Genomic DNA, 17,137 nt, shown 5'->3' on the forward strand with positions numbered 1-17,137 from the left:
TGAGTGTGTATGTTATGATCTGTTTTCTGGGTGCATGTTGTGATCTGTATACACACATATATATATATTTATTATAGTGTGTGTGTATATATATATATATATATATATATATATATATATATATATATATATATAAATATATAGTTTTAGGGAAAAGAACGAAGGTTCATGAACTCATCGATGAAACTTAATTTAATTTTAATCTTTAATAAATTGAATGAGTTTTTACCTGTAAATTTGGATTTTTATCCCTAATATTATTATTATTATTATTATATATATATATATATATATATGTATATATGCATTACTATTTAGCTTTGTTGACATTACTTATTAATGTGGAATCAAGAAGTTAATTTGAATTCTTTCCTCTTCTGCAGACAACTGAGTCGCCATCTGGTTGGACTTTGGGTGACTGGTCACCCCACAGCTATGCATCTACTTGGGAGAATAATGGTAACTTGTTACATTTTCTGGTGCCAATAATATTGACGCTGACCCATTTTTTTTTTTTTGTTTCTTTTTCATCTTTGAGAATATAGTAGAGGATGTAGCAAAAAAAAAAAAACCCTCCTAGTTTCACCATTCTTGATGTGTAGAAATATGGGAGGTTTTTCTGCCGCAGTCTGTATTAACCCTTTAGCATTCGGATAACTCTGTCAAATCAATACTCATCATCACCACAATTACCATCAGTGCTACTGCCATTGTCATTACGGCCAGGAGCAGCAGCAGCAGCACCACCACCACCACAATCTGCAGCAGCAACATCAGCAGCATCGCAACCATGAACACCACCACCACCACCACCACCAATCATGATTATCACTATCACGACAATCAGGAGCAGCACCGCCATCTGTCATCGTCATCATGTCTTCCATTAGTACCATCAGCATCACCACCACAGCCACTACCACCACAGCTACTATCATTACCACCACAGCCACTACCACCACAGCTACTATCATCACCACCACAGCCACTACCACCACAGCTACTATCATCACCACCACAGCTACTATCATTACCACCACAGCCACTACCACCACAGCTACTATCATCACCACCACAGCCACTACCACCACAGCTACTATCATTACCACCACAGCCATTACCACCACAGCTACTATCATTACCACCACAGCTACTATCATTACCACCACAGCCACTACCACCACAGCTACTATCATCACCACCACAGCCACTACCACCACAGCTACTATCATTACCACCACAGCCATTACCACCACAGCTACTATCATTACCACCACAGCTACTATCATTACCACCACAGCCACTACCACCACAGCTACTATCATCACCACCACAGCCACTACCACCACAGCTACTATCATCACCACCAGGGCCACTACCACCACAGCTACTATCATTACCACCACAGCCACTACCACCACAGCTACTATCATCACCACCACAGCCACTACCACCACAGCTACTATCATTACCACCACAGCCATTACCACCACAGCTACTATCATTACCACCACAGCTACTATCATTACCACCACAGCCACTACCACCACAGCTACTATCATTACCACCACAGCCACTACCACCACAGCTACTATCATCACCACCACAGCCACTACCACCACAGCTACTATCATTACCACCACAGCCATTACCACCACAGCTACTATCATTACCACCACAGCCACTACCACCACAGCTACTATCATCACCACCACAGCCACTACCACCACAGCTACTATCATTACCACCACAGCCACTACCACCACAGCTACTATCATCACCACCACAGCCACTACCACCACAGCTACTATCATTACCACCACAGCCATTACCACCACAGCTACTATCATTACCACCACAGCTACTATCATTACCACCACAGCCACTACCACCACAGCTACTATCATCACCACCACAGCCACTACCACCACAGCTACTATCATTACCACCACAGCCATTACCACCACAGCTACTATCATTACCACCACAGCCACTACCACCACAGCTACTATCATTACCACCACAGCCACTACCACCACAGCCACCACCACCACAGCTACTATCATTACCACCACCACAACCGCTACCACCACAGCTGCCACCACCACAGCCGCCACCAGCACCACCAACACAGCCACCACTATCTGTGCCACTAGCACCACCATCACCAGCATCATTATATATGTCTTTCCATAGGTTAGATGGCTTCAATGTCACCTAACACAGCATCTACCCAAGCTAGCATTGGGAGTGGGGTGGGGTCAGTCACCAATAGTTTTAAACTGGGGATAGTTTTACCTCTTTGAGTTTGTTATTTTTGTTGTTTGCTGCTGACATGCCTTTTTTTTTTTTTTTTTTTGTTCATTGTTTCACTCCTTGTTTTCCAGCCAAGTGGTCTGCTGTCCTACCTGGACTCACCTGACGAGGTACCAACTATTGAAGAGGACAAACTACACGTTAGAGACAATGTAAAGCTGGCTCAGGTGAGAATTGTTTCGTCTTAAACCCTTTCCTTACCATATTCCTAGTGAAAGACATGACCCTTGTTTCAACTAATTAGGAATATTATAAAGAATTTAATTAACTAATTTTGTCGTTATCAAACCACTGTAACAACACCTGAATATATTGCACATACCTTAACGAGCTGCACCCTGCTACAATTTTCCTTGATGTACTGTACCCAACAGTAAAGGTGCATGGCTTAATGGTTAGGTTATTCGGCTCACGATTGTGAGGTCATGAGTTCAATTTCTGGTGACACGTATCCTTGAGCAAGACACTTTATTTCACATTGCTCCAGTCCACTCACCTGGCAAAAATGAGTTGTACCTGTAATTTAAAAGGGCCAGCCTTGTCATGCTCTGTGTCGCACTGAATCTCTTTGAGAACTACATTAAAGGTAAACATGTCTGTGGAGTACTCAGCCATTTGCATGTTAATTTCATGAGCAGGCTGTTCTGTTCGTCAGATCAACTGGATCCCTTGTCATCATAACTGACAGAGTGCCACTGTACCCAGCAGCAGCCACATTTTAAGGGATTACTCTTTTCAGTCATTTTGACTGCGGCCATGCTGGAGCACTGCCTTTAGTCGAGCAAATCGACACCAGGACATATTCTTTGTAAGCCTAGTATTTATTCTATCGGTCTCTTTTGCCGAACTGCAAAGTTACAGGGACGTAAACACACTGATGTGTTGCATTCTACTGCTGTGAGACCTGTGTCTTGGTTTGTTCCACCCACCATTCTTGGAATCTTTGTAAATTCCATGACACAGTTCTTTCTTCTCTGATTAAATACCATAAAAGGAAAAGGAAAAGCAAGAGGTGCTATACAAAGAAGCTGTTGTAGTTTTGGTTGGAGAGGCTAAGAGCAGACACAGAATATTTGTGGTAGCAATGGTTGGAGTGTGTTTGGTGAGTGAGGTTTGTCATATGGCTGGGACCGCATGGTTTTTTTTGGGGATGTGGGTCTATGGTCTTTGTACGTAGAAGCAATGCTGTCCCAGATATATGAGCAATGTTGTAATGAGGTCTAGGGTGGTTTTGTGTGAGTGTGTCCGTGTGTAGCAGCTGCGCTGTCACAGATACGTGAGTAGTACTGTAATGTGGGGCTTGTATGTATGTAGGTAACAGCTGTAATGTCCTGGATATATGTGAACAGTGTTTGCATAGTGGATCTGGGATGCCCGTTGTGTGTGTGTGTGTGTGTGTAACAGCTGCTGTGTTGTCTTAGCTATGTGAATATTATTGTAATTTGGGTCTATGATCTATCATACTTACCTCTTTGTGTGTGTGGGGGGGGGGGATAACGGTTGCACTGTTACAGATATGTGAGCAGTCCATCAATGTCAACAATCTTATATTGAAATAAACCAAAGTCTCACTAAGGTTGAGTGGAAATAAACCTTAAGCCCTCACTGTTTTAAATGAAGGCAGTGGACCGGCAGAATTGTTTGCACTCCAGGGAAATTGCTTAGCAGTATTTCATTCATCTAAATGTTCTTAGTTCAAATTCTGCCAGTGTTGACCTTGTTTCTCTTCCTTCCTTTCGGGGTCAATGTAACTGATTAGCTCTTTCTCCCGAAATTCCAGGCCTTGTGAGCCGACTGAATCATTTGTGCTCCAGAACCAAATATTCTGAGTTCAAATTCTGCCTAGATCGACTTTGCTATTCCTCCTTTCGGGGGTTGATGAAATAACTACCCTGGAGGTCAATGTAATTGACTACCCCCTCCCCCCGCAAATTTCAGGCCTTGTGCTTATTGTAGAAAGGATTATTGTAAATTAATTTATGGTGGCAAACTGGCAAAATTGTTACTGCGCCGGAAAAAATACTTCCATGAGTCTCTACGTCCTGAGTTCAAATTCTGCTGAGGTCGGCTTTGCTTTTAATGCTTTTGGGGTCGATAAGTTAAGTACCAGTGAAACACTGGGGTTGATATAATCAACCAATTTCCTCCCACCAAATTTCAAGCCTTGTACCTTAAGTAGAAAGGATTATTATAAATTAATTCCTTTTTTTTGGAATGTTTGGTCTTGAATCAGATAATCTATGAATAAAATTTCTAAAATGAATAGAGAAATTCAAAGAATTGCTTTGGTGCAATGGTAGAACATCTATTTTGTTTACAGATGTGGGTTCTAATCTCCTTAGCAGCTTTCGACTTTTTTTTTTTTCCGAAAGGGGTTTTGATTCAATATTTGCAGATTGTATTTATAGCTTATCTGCTTCAAAATCAAACATTCCCAAACGAATAATTTCATGTTCTCTAAAATTACAAATTCTTATGACGTCAACAAATTGATTTTTTTTAGTCTTTGTTTTTTTTTTTTGCCCCCACCTTTTTAAAATTAATTCTGTCAATTTCCCTTTGTTTTTAAATTTCTTAGGACCGGCAAAACAGGCACAAGAAAAATCCACAACTCCAGTTGATTGAGAAAAAAATCGACCACTTTCTTCAACATTGGCGAGCGCAGATGGGATTGGAATCAAGTAAAAAACAGGTAAATTTGGAATTTTTACCTTTTTTTTTTTTTTTTTTTTTTTTTTTCTTCGTGTGGACCCACGCTGGCAACCACGAGTTGAGAATCTGCCTTGTTCATCTTATCTCTTCATCCTTCCTCAAAAATCAAAAGAAATACCAGTACATAACATTAGGCATGGCTACAGTAAAAAGAAAAAAAAAAAAAAGCCCAAATTCTTTTTTGTTTCTTTAACATTTCTATTTTCATTTTTTTGCAGAATGATGTAAAACCGATTGTATTACGAAAGCGTCGACAACGAATCAAAAGTGAAGCAAACTGGCTTCTCTTTTACCATCATTTCAACCATGATCATGCCAGACCAAATTTAATTTGGAACTACAAGGTATGTAGAAGGGTTTTTTTTTAATAGTTGTTTTAGTCTTTTTTTTTTTTTATAGTTTTACTCATTTCAGTCATTAGACTGTAACCATGCTGGGGCACCACCTCGAAGAAGTTTTAGTCGTATGAATCGACTCCAATACTTTTTATTTTAAGCCTGGTTCTTATTCTGTCGGTTCCTTTTGCTGAAGTTATGGGGTACATAAACCCCAGTCGTCAAAGGCATTCCAGCTGCAGAAACTCTGCCTCAGTAAATTCTCTTGGTGTTAAATCATGATGATGGTGAACTTTGACCTTGGGTAAGGCATTGCCGTCTCTGCTACCACTTATGTTTTCAATGAAGGACACTATTTGGTTTCTCAGCTTGCTAGAAAGAGCAGCCAGATTTCCTTCAAATTATGCTCTCACCTGTTTTAAAATACGAAAGGACTCATCAGATCATGTACTGTTAGATACACAGTGGTTATCAAGTTTCTTGTTTTTGTGATTTCTGTATTTTTTTATCATACTGTTTTTATTTCTGCTTTTTTTTCACCAGACGCGAGAAGAGCTACGGGAAGCTTTGGAGAACGAAATGCGAGCGTTCAATGTTGACCGAGAGTTAGGGTCGAATCACGTTATTGCATGGAACCACCAAGAATTTGAAGTACCTTTTAATTGTCTAAGTGATGAAATTAAAATTGGTATGGCCCACTTCTGTTATTTTTTGCTTTCTTTCTGTTTGTGTGTGTGTGCGCACACTGGCACACACCAATTTTCTTCATCATTCTTCCAAATATTTAATGCCCTTAGCTTAGATTTTGAGAGCCTACCAATTTTGAACAGTCTCAAGTGTAAAAGGCCGAAACTGTAGTGATGATTGGAAGCTTGACCGATGAAGAGAAAGCCACGAATGTTCTCTCCTGGTTTACCTATCTGTCTTTGTATCATGTGTGGTAAGTAGCTTGCTTGCTAACCACATGGTTCCGGGTTCAGTCCCACTGCGTGGCACCTTGGGCAAGTGTTTTCTACTATAGCCTCGGGCCGACCAAAGCCTTATGAATGGATTTGGTAGACGGAAACTGAAAGAAGCCTGTCGTATATATGTATATATATATATATATGTATGTGCGTGTGTATGTTTGTGTGTCTGTGTTTGTCCCCCCAACATTGATTGACAATCGATGCTGGTGTGTTTACATCCCCATAACTTAGTGGTTCGGCAAAAAAGACCGATAGAATAAGTACTAGGCTTACAATGAATAAGTCCTGGGGTCGATATACTCAACTAAAGGCGATGCTCCAGCATGGCCGCAGTCAAATGACAAACAAGTAAAAGAGTATACACACACACACACACACACACATATATATATGGTGCTCATGCCATGTAAAAAGCATTCCATCCACTCTATAAGGTGATTGGCGTTAGGAAAAGCATCCAGCCATAGAAATCCTGCCAAAACAGACAATTGAAGCCTGGTGTAGCTCTTCGGTTAGCCAGCTTATGTCGAACTGTCCAACCCATGCCAGCATGGAAAATAGACATTAAATGATAATGATTATTGTGTGTGTTACTGTCTCATTGTATTGACTTTTTATGATAATTGTAAACAAATGTTAACAATCATGCAAGCAGTCTCCTTTATTTTCAATATTCTGAGAGAACATGTCTGGCTGTGGGGAAATATTACCTTAGTTGGAAACAGGTGAGGGTTGGCATCAGGAAGGGCATCCGACTGTAGAAAATCCACCACTACAAGTCTCTGTCTAACCCATACAAGCATGGGAAAGTGGACATTAAGATAATAATAACAATCCTTTCTACATTGACCCCAGTACTCAACTGGTACTTTATTTATCGACCCTGAAAGGATGAAAGTCAAAGTCGACCTCGGCAGAATTTGAACTCAGAATGTAAAGGCAGACGAAATGCCGCTAAGCATTTCGCCCAGCGTGCTAACATTTCTTATTTCTTTACTGCCCACAAGGGGCTACACACAGAGGGGACAAACAAGGAGAGACAAACGGATTAAGTCGATTATATCGACTCCAGTGTGTAACTGGTACTTATTTAATCGACCCCGAAAGGATGAAAGGCAAAGTCGACCTCGGCGGAATTCGAACTCAGAACGTAGCGGCAGACGAAATACCGCTAAGCATTTCGCACGTCGCGTTAATGTTTCTGCCAGCTCGCTGCCTTTAAAATAATAATAATATAATATAATAATAATAATAATAATGATGATGATGATTTTGATTGTATGTGTTAGTGTTCCCTTACTTTGACATCATGTTACTGGAAAATCTGTCTTGTTGGATTCCGTCTCAGCCATGGAAGTATGGAAATGTGAGTGTTAAAGTGAGGCCACTGTCACTGATGATGATGATGATGATAAAAAGAAAAGAGGAGAGACATTGTGTATGTGTGTGTGTGTGTGTGTGTGAGAGAGAGAGAGAGAGAGAGAAGCAGTGAGTTCTTTCGGATACTCATTGAACCGGCCTCTCTGCTGCTGTCTACAATATGAACGAGCTCCTTGACAACAATAACAACTTTGAGTGTTTACATATTGGCTGTTTCTGAGAGGGCTACACTACTGCTGGTTTGGTGTTGGGGAAGGAAGGAATGTTACTCAACATCTACTACTACTACTACTACAACATCAGTTGTATATACTGGCTACTTCTGAGAGAGCTCTGCTGTTGCCAGTTGGAGGCGGGGAAAGGATGTTGCATAACTGCTACTACTACTACTATTGCTGCTGCTGCTTCAGTTGTTTATATTGGCATCTCACTTTTCATAGTTTAACAGTAGAAGAGTCGACTAGAGCTACTTGACATTAACAATACAACCATGAACATCACCTTCAGTTATATCAGAACAAAGAGGTGCAAACGTGGCTGTGTGGTTAAAATGCTTATTTCCCAACCACATGGTTTCAAGTTCAAAATGTTGAGCCAGCTCAACTGTTAACCCTGTAATAAATTGCCACTGTTCAACAGTTTGCCCTGTAACAGATTGTTACGGCTTTGCCCCACAGTTCACCACTTAACTCTATAATACATTACCATAATTCAACTGTATATCCTATAATAAATTTGCCAGGTTAACAATTTGCCCTGTAATAGATCATCACGGGTTTGCCCCATAATGCATTGCCACAGTTCACCAGTTTGCCCTGTAAAATGTAACCACAATTTAAGTTTGCCCTGTAATACATTTCCACAATTCTGCAATTTGCCCTGTAATAATAGATTGTCACAGCTTTCCCACAGTTCACCCGTTTGTGCTGTCATACATCAGCACAATTCAACAGTTTGCCCTGTAATAAATTTCATAGGTCAACAATTTGCCCTGTGATAAATTGCCACAGATTTGCCCTATAATGTATTGTCACATTACATTATTTCACCCTGTAATACTCGTGCATTGTCACAATTCACCAGCTTGCCCTGTAATAAGTTTGCTGGGTCAACAGTTTGCCCCGTAATAGATAGTCACAGCTTTGCCCCATAATGCACTGTCACAGTTCAACAGCTTACCCTGTAATACATTTCCACTATTCAGCAATTTGCCCTGTAATAATAGATCGTCACAGCTTTCCCACAGTTCACCTGTTTGCCCTGTAATATATCATCATAATTCAACAGTTTGCCCTGTAATAAATTTCACGGGTCATCATTTACCCTGTAATATGTTATTAAGATCTGCTTTGTAACACTTTATTATTGCTACGGTTAACCTTGTAACACATGGCTTCATGTCAACCAGAGTTATAAGGCAAACAGACAGGCATGTCATGTTATCCCACTTTCCAAATAGACATAACATTTGTTTTTCTCTATTTATCCAAGGTGACTATTATCTGCGTTTACTACTGGAGGAAGGGGAAGAATCCACCGAGACGTTAGGCATAAAGCGATCGTAAGTAGACTTTCTCCCTCTGTCTGTCTGTCCGTCTCTATACTTACACACACACACACCCATACATATATGAACATCATCATCATCATCGTCGTTTAACGTCCGCTTTCCATGCTAGCAATGGGTTGGACGATTTGACTGAGGACTGGTGAACCAGATGGCTACACCAGGCTCCAATCTGATTTGGCAGAGTTTCTACAGCTGGATGCCCTTCCTAACGCCAACCACTCAGAGAGTGTAGAGGGTGCTTTTATGTGCCACCGGCACGAAGGCCAGTCACGCGATACTGGCAATGGCCATGATGATGATATGTACATATGTTGTGGTGTCTTTTGTACATGACTGATAAGCTTCAGGCAATTTCATTTCCCTTGCTGAACAACCTCCACTGATGATTTTGCTTACGGTGGTCAAATGTTTGTGTTGCACATTAACGAACTCCCGCCATTAGATTGACATTGCCTGAACAGTGGCTTGGTTTGTCACACGTTTGATATCTGAGTGATTGCAGAGCAACGTGAAATGAAGTGTTTTGTTCAAGAACACAACACACTGCATGGTCCAGGAATCACTGTCACAATCTTGCTGTTGTGGGTTTCAACACCCTAATCACTTGGCCATGCATAAAAATCGTGCCAGAACAGACAATTGGAGTCTGGTGCCTTCCTCTGGCTTGTCAGCTCCTGTTAAACTGTCCAACCCATGCCAGCATGGAAAGCGGACATTAAATAATGATGATGTGTGTTGTTTGATTACCAGTTATGAATTCTTCAAACCTCTACCACACATACACACATACTTTCTCTCTCTTTCTCTGTCTCTCTCTCTGTTTCAAACATATATGTTTATATATGTGTATATATATCTCTGTTGTTTAATTACCAGTTATGAATTCTTCAATGACCTCTACCACCGTTTCCTGCTGACCACCAAAATTCCAATGAAGTGCATGTGTTTGCAGGCAATGGCAATAGTATATGGTAAATGCCACCAAGAAATTGGTCCATTCAATGATACACGTTATATTATTGGCATGCTGGAAAGAGTAAGTATTCCTCCTCCTCTCACCCTTTATCTCCCTCCTCCTCCTCCTCCTCCTTCCCCCACCATGCCTCCCTCCCTTGGTGGGGGCCACCTTTTGGAGAAGCAAATGTAAAGTGGTTACAATGTGTGTGTGTTTTGTGCGTAGGCACTAGCATGGCCAAAGGTTCTAAACCTAGTTTATTTATCACAGACATGGGCTGAAAGCGAGGAAATGAACAAAAAAGATTTTTTTTCAAGAAGTTTAGCCATAGATCGATTTCTAGTTTAGTGATGTAATACCACTTTACTGTCCTCAGAATGACATAACCAGAAAAAAAAAAGACAATCTGTTTTTGTTCATTCCCTCACATTCAGCCTGTGTCTGTGATAAATAAAGTAATTTTAGAGCCTTTGACATCTTCTTCTAGCATGTGGCATTACTTGGAAGTTGCCCTTATTATAATTTTATCATTATATTTATAAAATTAAATACTTTGTGTGTGTCCCTCTTTCCCCGTAAAGGGTGTTTTTACTGGTGTCTGTCTGTGTGTCTTGTGTTTGAATTGCTGTCTATGTCTTTAAATGCATAGTTTCACTTTTAAATTAAGCATGAAACCAATATAATTGTTGAATTTCTTAAGCATTTGTGTGTACCTAATAACTTTGCAATTTCATTTTCAGTGTACAGACAGACTAGAAAGGGATCGATTGATCTTGTTCCTGAACAAATTGATATTACACACGGTGAGTACTGTACTTTTGTACTGTATATTTTGTTGATAATTTTGGGATTTCATTCTTCAGTGATATGGCAGATTTGGTTAGGGTGTTGTACAAATGATCATGTATTTTGTTACATCACTTTACCCTATATGTGATGATGATGATGAATTAATGAACACAGTATATTTTTACGAGCTACTAATAGTTTCATGCCTCCAAACAATCTCCAGGCTGTACTCAAATGGCATATACAAACTAAAAACGAATAGGGTAGTTTACAAGCTAGTATACATATATATCTGGTGGCCTGTAAAAATCGCTGAGTGCACTCTGTTAAGTGGTTGGCATTAGGAAGGGTATCCAGTCGTAGAAACCATGCCACAAAAGACAATTGGAGTCAGAACAGCTATCCAGCTGCATGCCAAACCGTCCAACCCATACTAGCATGGAAAATGGACGTTAAATGATGTTGATGATAATGTGTGTGTTTGTGTATTTTCAGTTACATGGATACCCTGCATTACATTTCTTTGTTTTGAATTATTGTGTGGTCTGATAGCCAAGTCTGTTAGAAGAGCTTTCTGTGATAGCCACATGAGTCTATGAATCCATATCTTATACTACAAATTTATATATATATATACACACACACACACACATATTTTCTGCAAATGATTGCAGAATTGGTGCGTTGAACAAAAATGCCTTGTTTATTGTTTGTTAAATTCTATCTGAAATAATTTCATCAGTTTCTAAATATATCTGATACTTAACGAGTATTTATTCTGTTTTCATTGTTTTATTTCAGAAAAACATCAAAGAAATTCTTGATTCAAATGGAATTAAAATCCTTGTAGATTTGCTAACTTTAGCTCACCTACACACCAGCAGGGCAGTTGTTCCCTTACAGGTAAGGGCTTTAGGGTCCAAATAATTTATTGAATTTTAATTCTCTGTAATATGTAGCAGCAGGGTCCCAGGTAGTAGTCTGTTAGTCTATGGTTGGTCTAACTCTAGCTCATCTACACACCAACAAGGGCAGTTGGTTCCTTACTAGTAAAGGGATTGAGGGCTCCTTTATTGTTTGATTGGTTGTTCATTCTTTCTAATGTGTTGTAGCAGCAGTGTTGTCCCAGTCTTATGTTCCAGTCATTAAACTGCAGTCACGCTGGGGCACAACCTTCAAGAATTTTAGCTGAATGAAAGGACCCCAGGGTGATCTTTCGGTACCTGATCCCATAACTTCCGTAGTTGTGCACATGCATACTGATTACATTATCGTATAGTGTGTTTATGTGTTTAAAGTTTGAGAACTGTATGAATCTGAGGGGAGAAGGTTTGAGTTTAGTGGGCCATTCATCTTTTTTTTTTCTATTTAATGTTGTCTTTTCATATTTTCAAGTCATTTAAAAACATAAACACACTATGCGATAATGTAATCAATATGCGTGCGCACAACGACCGGAAGTTAAGGGATCTAGTACCGAAAGATCGCCGGACCCCAGTAGTTATTTTTTTAAGCCTGATACTTAGTTTGTCAGTCTCTTTTGCGGAACTGCTTGGTTATGGTGGCATAAACATATCAACACTAGTTGCCAAGTGGTGGCAAGGGCGCTCACACGTGTGATTTGAGCAAAGTCGAATCCAACCTCGGGACCAACTTTGTGCAAGCATGAAAGCATACTGGCAAAACGCTGCTCCTCTAAATGGAAACCTTACCTCTCGTTGTGGGTTTTGTGACATGAAGCAAAGCAAGTCTTGCCATCCACTCAAGAAGAAGACACATAGTAAATAATCCACAAGCAAACTGAGTTCCAACTTGTTCTATTTGCCAAAAGGTTTGCAAGGTACCAGCAGGGCCCCAAGAGATGCCTTTGTGTCCATACAACATGATTAACGGTTTAATTTACTGAAGCCTCATTTGTCGTTCATGACAAGAGAATCCATCATATAGGTATGTAGGCAGAAGTCTGTTGCAGGACTAACTTTAGGCTCTTGGCCTTAGTGGTTGGTATCTTGTCTCAAATATGTAATAGAATATAATTTTAATTAACGTTTCATCTCATTTAGGCAATTAATGTCCTGTTCTAATTTTGGTCGTTCCAGAGTAACCTTCTGGAAGCTGGTGTTGACATGAAACGAGAAAGTGAAAAAGAATGGTATTATGGGAATGCTGACAAAGAACGCTTGGGACCATATAGCTATGAAGAGGTGAGTACACTGGATCGTAATATCACCATCATCATGATCATCATCATCGTCTTCATTATCTTCATCGTTGTCATTATCATTAGTCTCATCGTCATCATCGTATTTCTGTCCTCCCATTCTAACATGGATTTTGCAAGTCTCTTCTATCATAGCATGTGTATACTTCTTCCATGCCTCCTTTATCTTACACATCCAACAGAAAAACCTACGAATCTTTATTGTTGTGGCTGCTTTATTTTATTTTAGCATGAGTCTCATGGTTAGCTGTCTTCCTTATCTCCAACAACTTAACAGCATAGACTGGATGCATTTCTGAACAGTCTTAGGGTTCCCCTCGTTGAATACATTACTCAGTTAGTCGAATTACGATATGTCCTGAGGTTCATGTCTGTCCTATGATAGCATGATTTCCTCCAAATACATTACATCTTCTAATATCTTTCTCAATAGAACAGTCTGGAAGTGTTTTTCACTGAGTATGGTGAGCATTTTTTTTTTTTTTTTGTGAACCTTATGAAGAAGTTGGCAGAGGACTGAGACATGTGGTACATTGCTGTACTTGAGAAACCTGCCTACCATAACAAAATTGAAATCCTAAAACCAAGGTATATTGTAAAAAAAACATTGGTATCGATGCTGGTGTCACCTAAAAAGCACTCAGGACACTCTGTAAGGGGAGAAGACATAGACAGGCTTCCTTCATTCTCTTTTTATATTCTTTTCCTTTTATATTCAACCTACCCACTCATAGCTGACTGCTATATCTAGCAAGGTGTCCTGGGAACCTGTCTTTTTCTACCCTGGTTAAATAAGCAGATAGTTATGTCTCAGAGGCTTACTGTAAGTTAACTATATTCTTTTATTCGTTTCAGTCATGTGACTGCGGCCATGCTGGAGCACCGCCTTTGGTCGAACAAATTGACCCCAGGACTTATTCTTTTTTGCGTATGCCTGGTACTTATTCCATCAGTCTCTTTTGCCGAACCAACGTAAACACACCAACATCGGTTGTCAAGTGATGGTGTGGGGTACAAACACAGACACACAAACATATACATATTTATATATATATATATATATATATGACAGGCTTCTTTTAGTACCAGATCCATTCAAAAAACTTTGGTCGGCCTGAGACTATGGTAGAAGACACTTGCCCAAGGTGCCACACAGTGGGACTGAACCCGGAACTATGTGGTTGGTAAGCAAGCTACTTACCACACAGCCACTCCTGCACCTATATAGATATTTTCTTTTAGTCTCAACTAATTTCTAATTACTTTAACTTGTCTTTCATCTTTTACTTGTTTCACTCATTAGATTGCGCACATGCTGGGGCACAGTCGACACCAGTACTTATTTTCTTCTTAAACCTGGTGCTTGTTCTGTTGGGCTCTTTTGCCAAACTGCTAAGTTACAGGTGCATAAGCATACCTATACCAGCTGTCAAGCGATGGTGGGGGACAAATGCACACACACACACACACACACACACACACACATCTCCTCCCTCCTTATCTCTGGTTGATTTTCGTTTCAGATGAAAAATCTGTGGAATGAGAATGTGATCAATGGAAAAACCCGGTGCTGGGCGCAGGGCATGGATGGCTGGAGAGCCTTACAGAATGTCACCCAACTCAAGTGGAAGCTGATGGCTACGAGTCAACCCGTCATGAATGAGACTGAACTTGCTAAACTCGTTCTCAGCATGTTGATCCGCATCGTTGAACATTACCCCAGCAGGTTTTTATAGTTTTCTGACCTTTCTCTTTAACCTTTAACCCCTTAGCATTTAAACCGACCGTATCTGACCCCAGATATGTTACCTGTTTTATGTTCTTACTAGCCAGATCCAGCTTATCACACCTACCTTTCAGTGCTACTCTAAAAATACGCGGCCACATCATCAAGATTTCGAAGCTGCAAAATAATCCTTTCTACTAAAGGCACAAGGCCTGAAATTGTTGGGGAGGGGACAAGTCAATCACATCGACCCCAGTGTTTCACGGGTACTTTAGCAGACAAGAACTGAATGAAACCCATCAGATATCTGTGTGCGTGTGTGTGTGTCATTGTTACCTTGTTTGTCCCCAAGCACCGCTTGACAACCGGTGTTGGTGTGTTTACGTCCCCATAAATCAGCAGTTCTGTAAAAGAGACTGATAGCATAAGTTCCTGGGTCGATTTGTTTGGCTAAAATTCTTCAAGACAGTGCCCCAGCATGGCCACAATCTGATAAATGAAACCAGTAGAAGATAGAAAATATGCTTATTCACACACACACACACACACGCAGGCGCACGCGCGCACACTGAGATGTATGCAAATAATGTTTTAATCGTTGGTTGTCTCCCTTGTTTGCAGAGATATTGACGGTGCTATCGTTCGACCTCTTCCACGTGCTAAAAGATTGCTGTCTGATGCTGCCTCTTTACCTCACATAGTTCAGGTAAGATTCGATCCCTTGTTGTTGTTGTGTCTGTTGGTTGTTGTTTAACCCTTGGTCAGTCCTGATAAAGTTCAAAAGTATTGCTGTTATGATCATCCTCTCAGTTGTGGACAACATTGTCCAGTGTGCTCTTTTCTTATAAGCCAGTTGAATGAATTGAGGCTCATTTGGCTACTATTTCTAGAAAATCAAACAGCCATGTAGAACAGCGGTTCTTGACCATTTTCTTTTTGTTTATTATTTCACTCTGATGGACTCTGCCATTGTCGCTAAGTGGGTAGAGAGTTCGACTCTTGATCGTAAGGTTATGAGTTCAAATCCCAAGACACTTTATTTCACATTACTCCAGTACACCCATCATCATCATTTAACGTCCTTTGTCCATCCAGCGGTTCTTGAGATATCTTGTCCACGGACAAATAAACAAACAAACATGACTGGAAACAATACCTCCGCCAGGGTTGGACGATTTGACTGAAGACTGGCGGACCAGATGGCTGCACCAGGCTCCAATCTGATCTGGCTGAGTTTCTACAGCTAGATGCCCTTCCTAATGATAATAATAATAATAATGATGATGATGATGATAATAATAATCTTTTCTGCTATAGGCACAAGGCCTGGGTTATGTGGGGAGAGGGACAATTGATCACATCCATCCCCAACATCGCTTCACAACCGATGCTGGTGTATTTACGTCCCCATAACCTAGCGGTTCAGCAAAAAGATACTGATAAAGTAAGTACTAGGCTTACAAAGAATAAGTCCTGGTGTCGATTTCCTCGACTAGAGGCAGTGCTCCAGCATGGCCACAGTCAAATGACTGAAACAAGTAAAAGAGAGTAATGGTTTCAAATTTTGGCACAAGGCCAACAATTTCGTGGGAGTGTGCATGTTGATTAGATTGATCTCCAGTGCTCAACAGGTACTTGTTTTATTAACCCCGAAATGGGATTAGAAGCAAAGTAAACCCCTACATAAATGTCTTTTAGTAATGAACTCTTACAGAAGCTGATATATGTAATGTTTTTTTTTTTTTTGTTTCTTCTTTTGATTTCAGTTACTCCTGACCTTTGACCCTGCCTTAGTGGAGAGGGTCGCCATCCTTTTGTATGAAATAATGCAGGACAATCCAAATGTATCCCGACTCTATTTGACTGGAGTCTTCTACTTCATCATGATGTACACTGGGTCGAACGTCTTACCAGTTGCACGGTTCCTCAAGTACACCCATCTGAAGCAAGCTTTCCGCTCCGATGAGGTAAGCTACTATGTTAGTGTGTGTGTGTGGGTAAGGGGGAAAATTAAAGGCTGGAGCCATGTTGTGAGGGTCGGAGAGAATGGGTGTGGAGCAAGGGAGATGATTGTTGTGGGGAGGGTGACGCTAGCATGGTTGTGGGGGTTAAGTAGCTTGCTTTGCAGCCATGTGGTTTTAGGTTCAGTCCCACTGCATGATACC

At 40.5% G+C, this 17,137-nt stretch overlaps 1 protein-coding gene across 5 annotated transcripts in view; it reads left to right on the plus strand.

The window, feature by feature from the left end:
• LOC106870860 (dnaJ homolog subfamily C member 13) overlaps positions 1-17,137 on the plus strand; it is a 95,699-nt gene that overhangs the window by 48,712 nt on the left and 29,850 nt on the right. For all 5 annotated transcript variants that reach the window (XM_089341581.1, XM_089341585.1, XM_089341586.1 and 2 more), the window contains exons 20-32: positions 384-459; positions 2,388-2,483; positions 4,895-5,008; positions 5,247-5,372; positions 5,907-6,051; positions 9,203-9,272; positions 10,158-10,317; positions 10,977-11,039; positions 11,827-11,928; positions 13,125-13,229; positions 14,770-14,972; positions 15,594-15,678; positions 16,739-16,939. In XM_089341581.1, the coding sequence (XP_089197707.1) occupies positions 384-459; positions 2,388-2,483; positions 4,895-5,008; positions 5,247-5,372; positions 5,907-6,051; positions 9,203-9,272; positions 10,158-10,317; positions 10,977-11,039; positions 11,827-11,928; positions 13,125-13,229; positions 14,770-14,972; positions 15,594-15,678; positions 16,739-16,939 (1,546 nt within the window). The remainder of the gene's footprint in view (positions 1-383; positions 460-2,387; positions 2,484-4,894; positions 5,009-5,246; positions 5,373-5,906; positions 6,052-9,202; positions 9,273-10,157; positions 10,318-10,976; positions 11,040-11,826; positions 11,929-13,124; positions 13,230-14,769; positions 14,973-15,593; positions 15,679-16,738; positions 16,940-17,137) is intronic.

This window comes from Octopus bimaculoides, chromosome 25 (genome assembly GCF_046866305.1).
Source record: "Octopus bimaculoides isolate indiv1 chromosome 25, ASM4686630v1, whole genome shotgun sequence".
Classification (NCBI taxonomy): domain Eukaryota; kingdom Metazoa; phylum Mollusca; class Cephalopoda; order Octopoda; family Octopodidae; genus Octopus; species Octopus bimaculoides.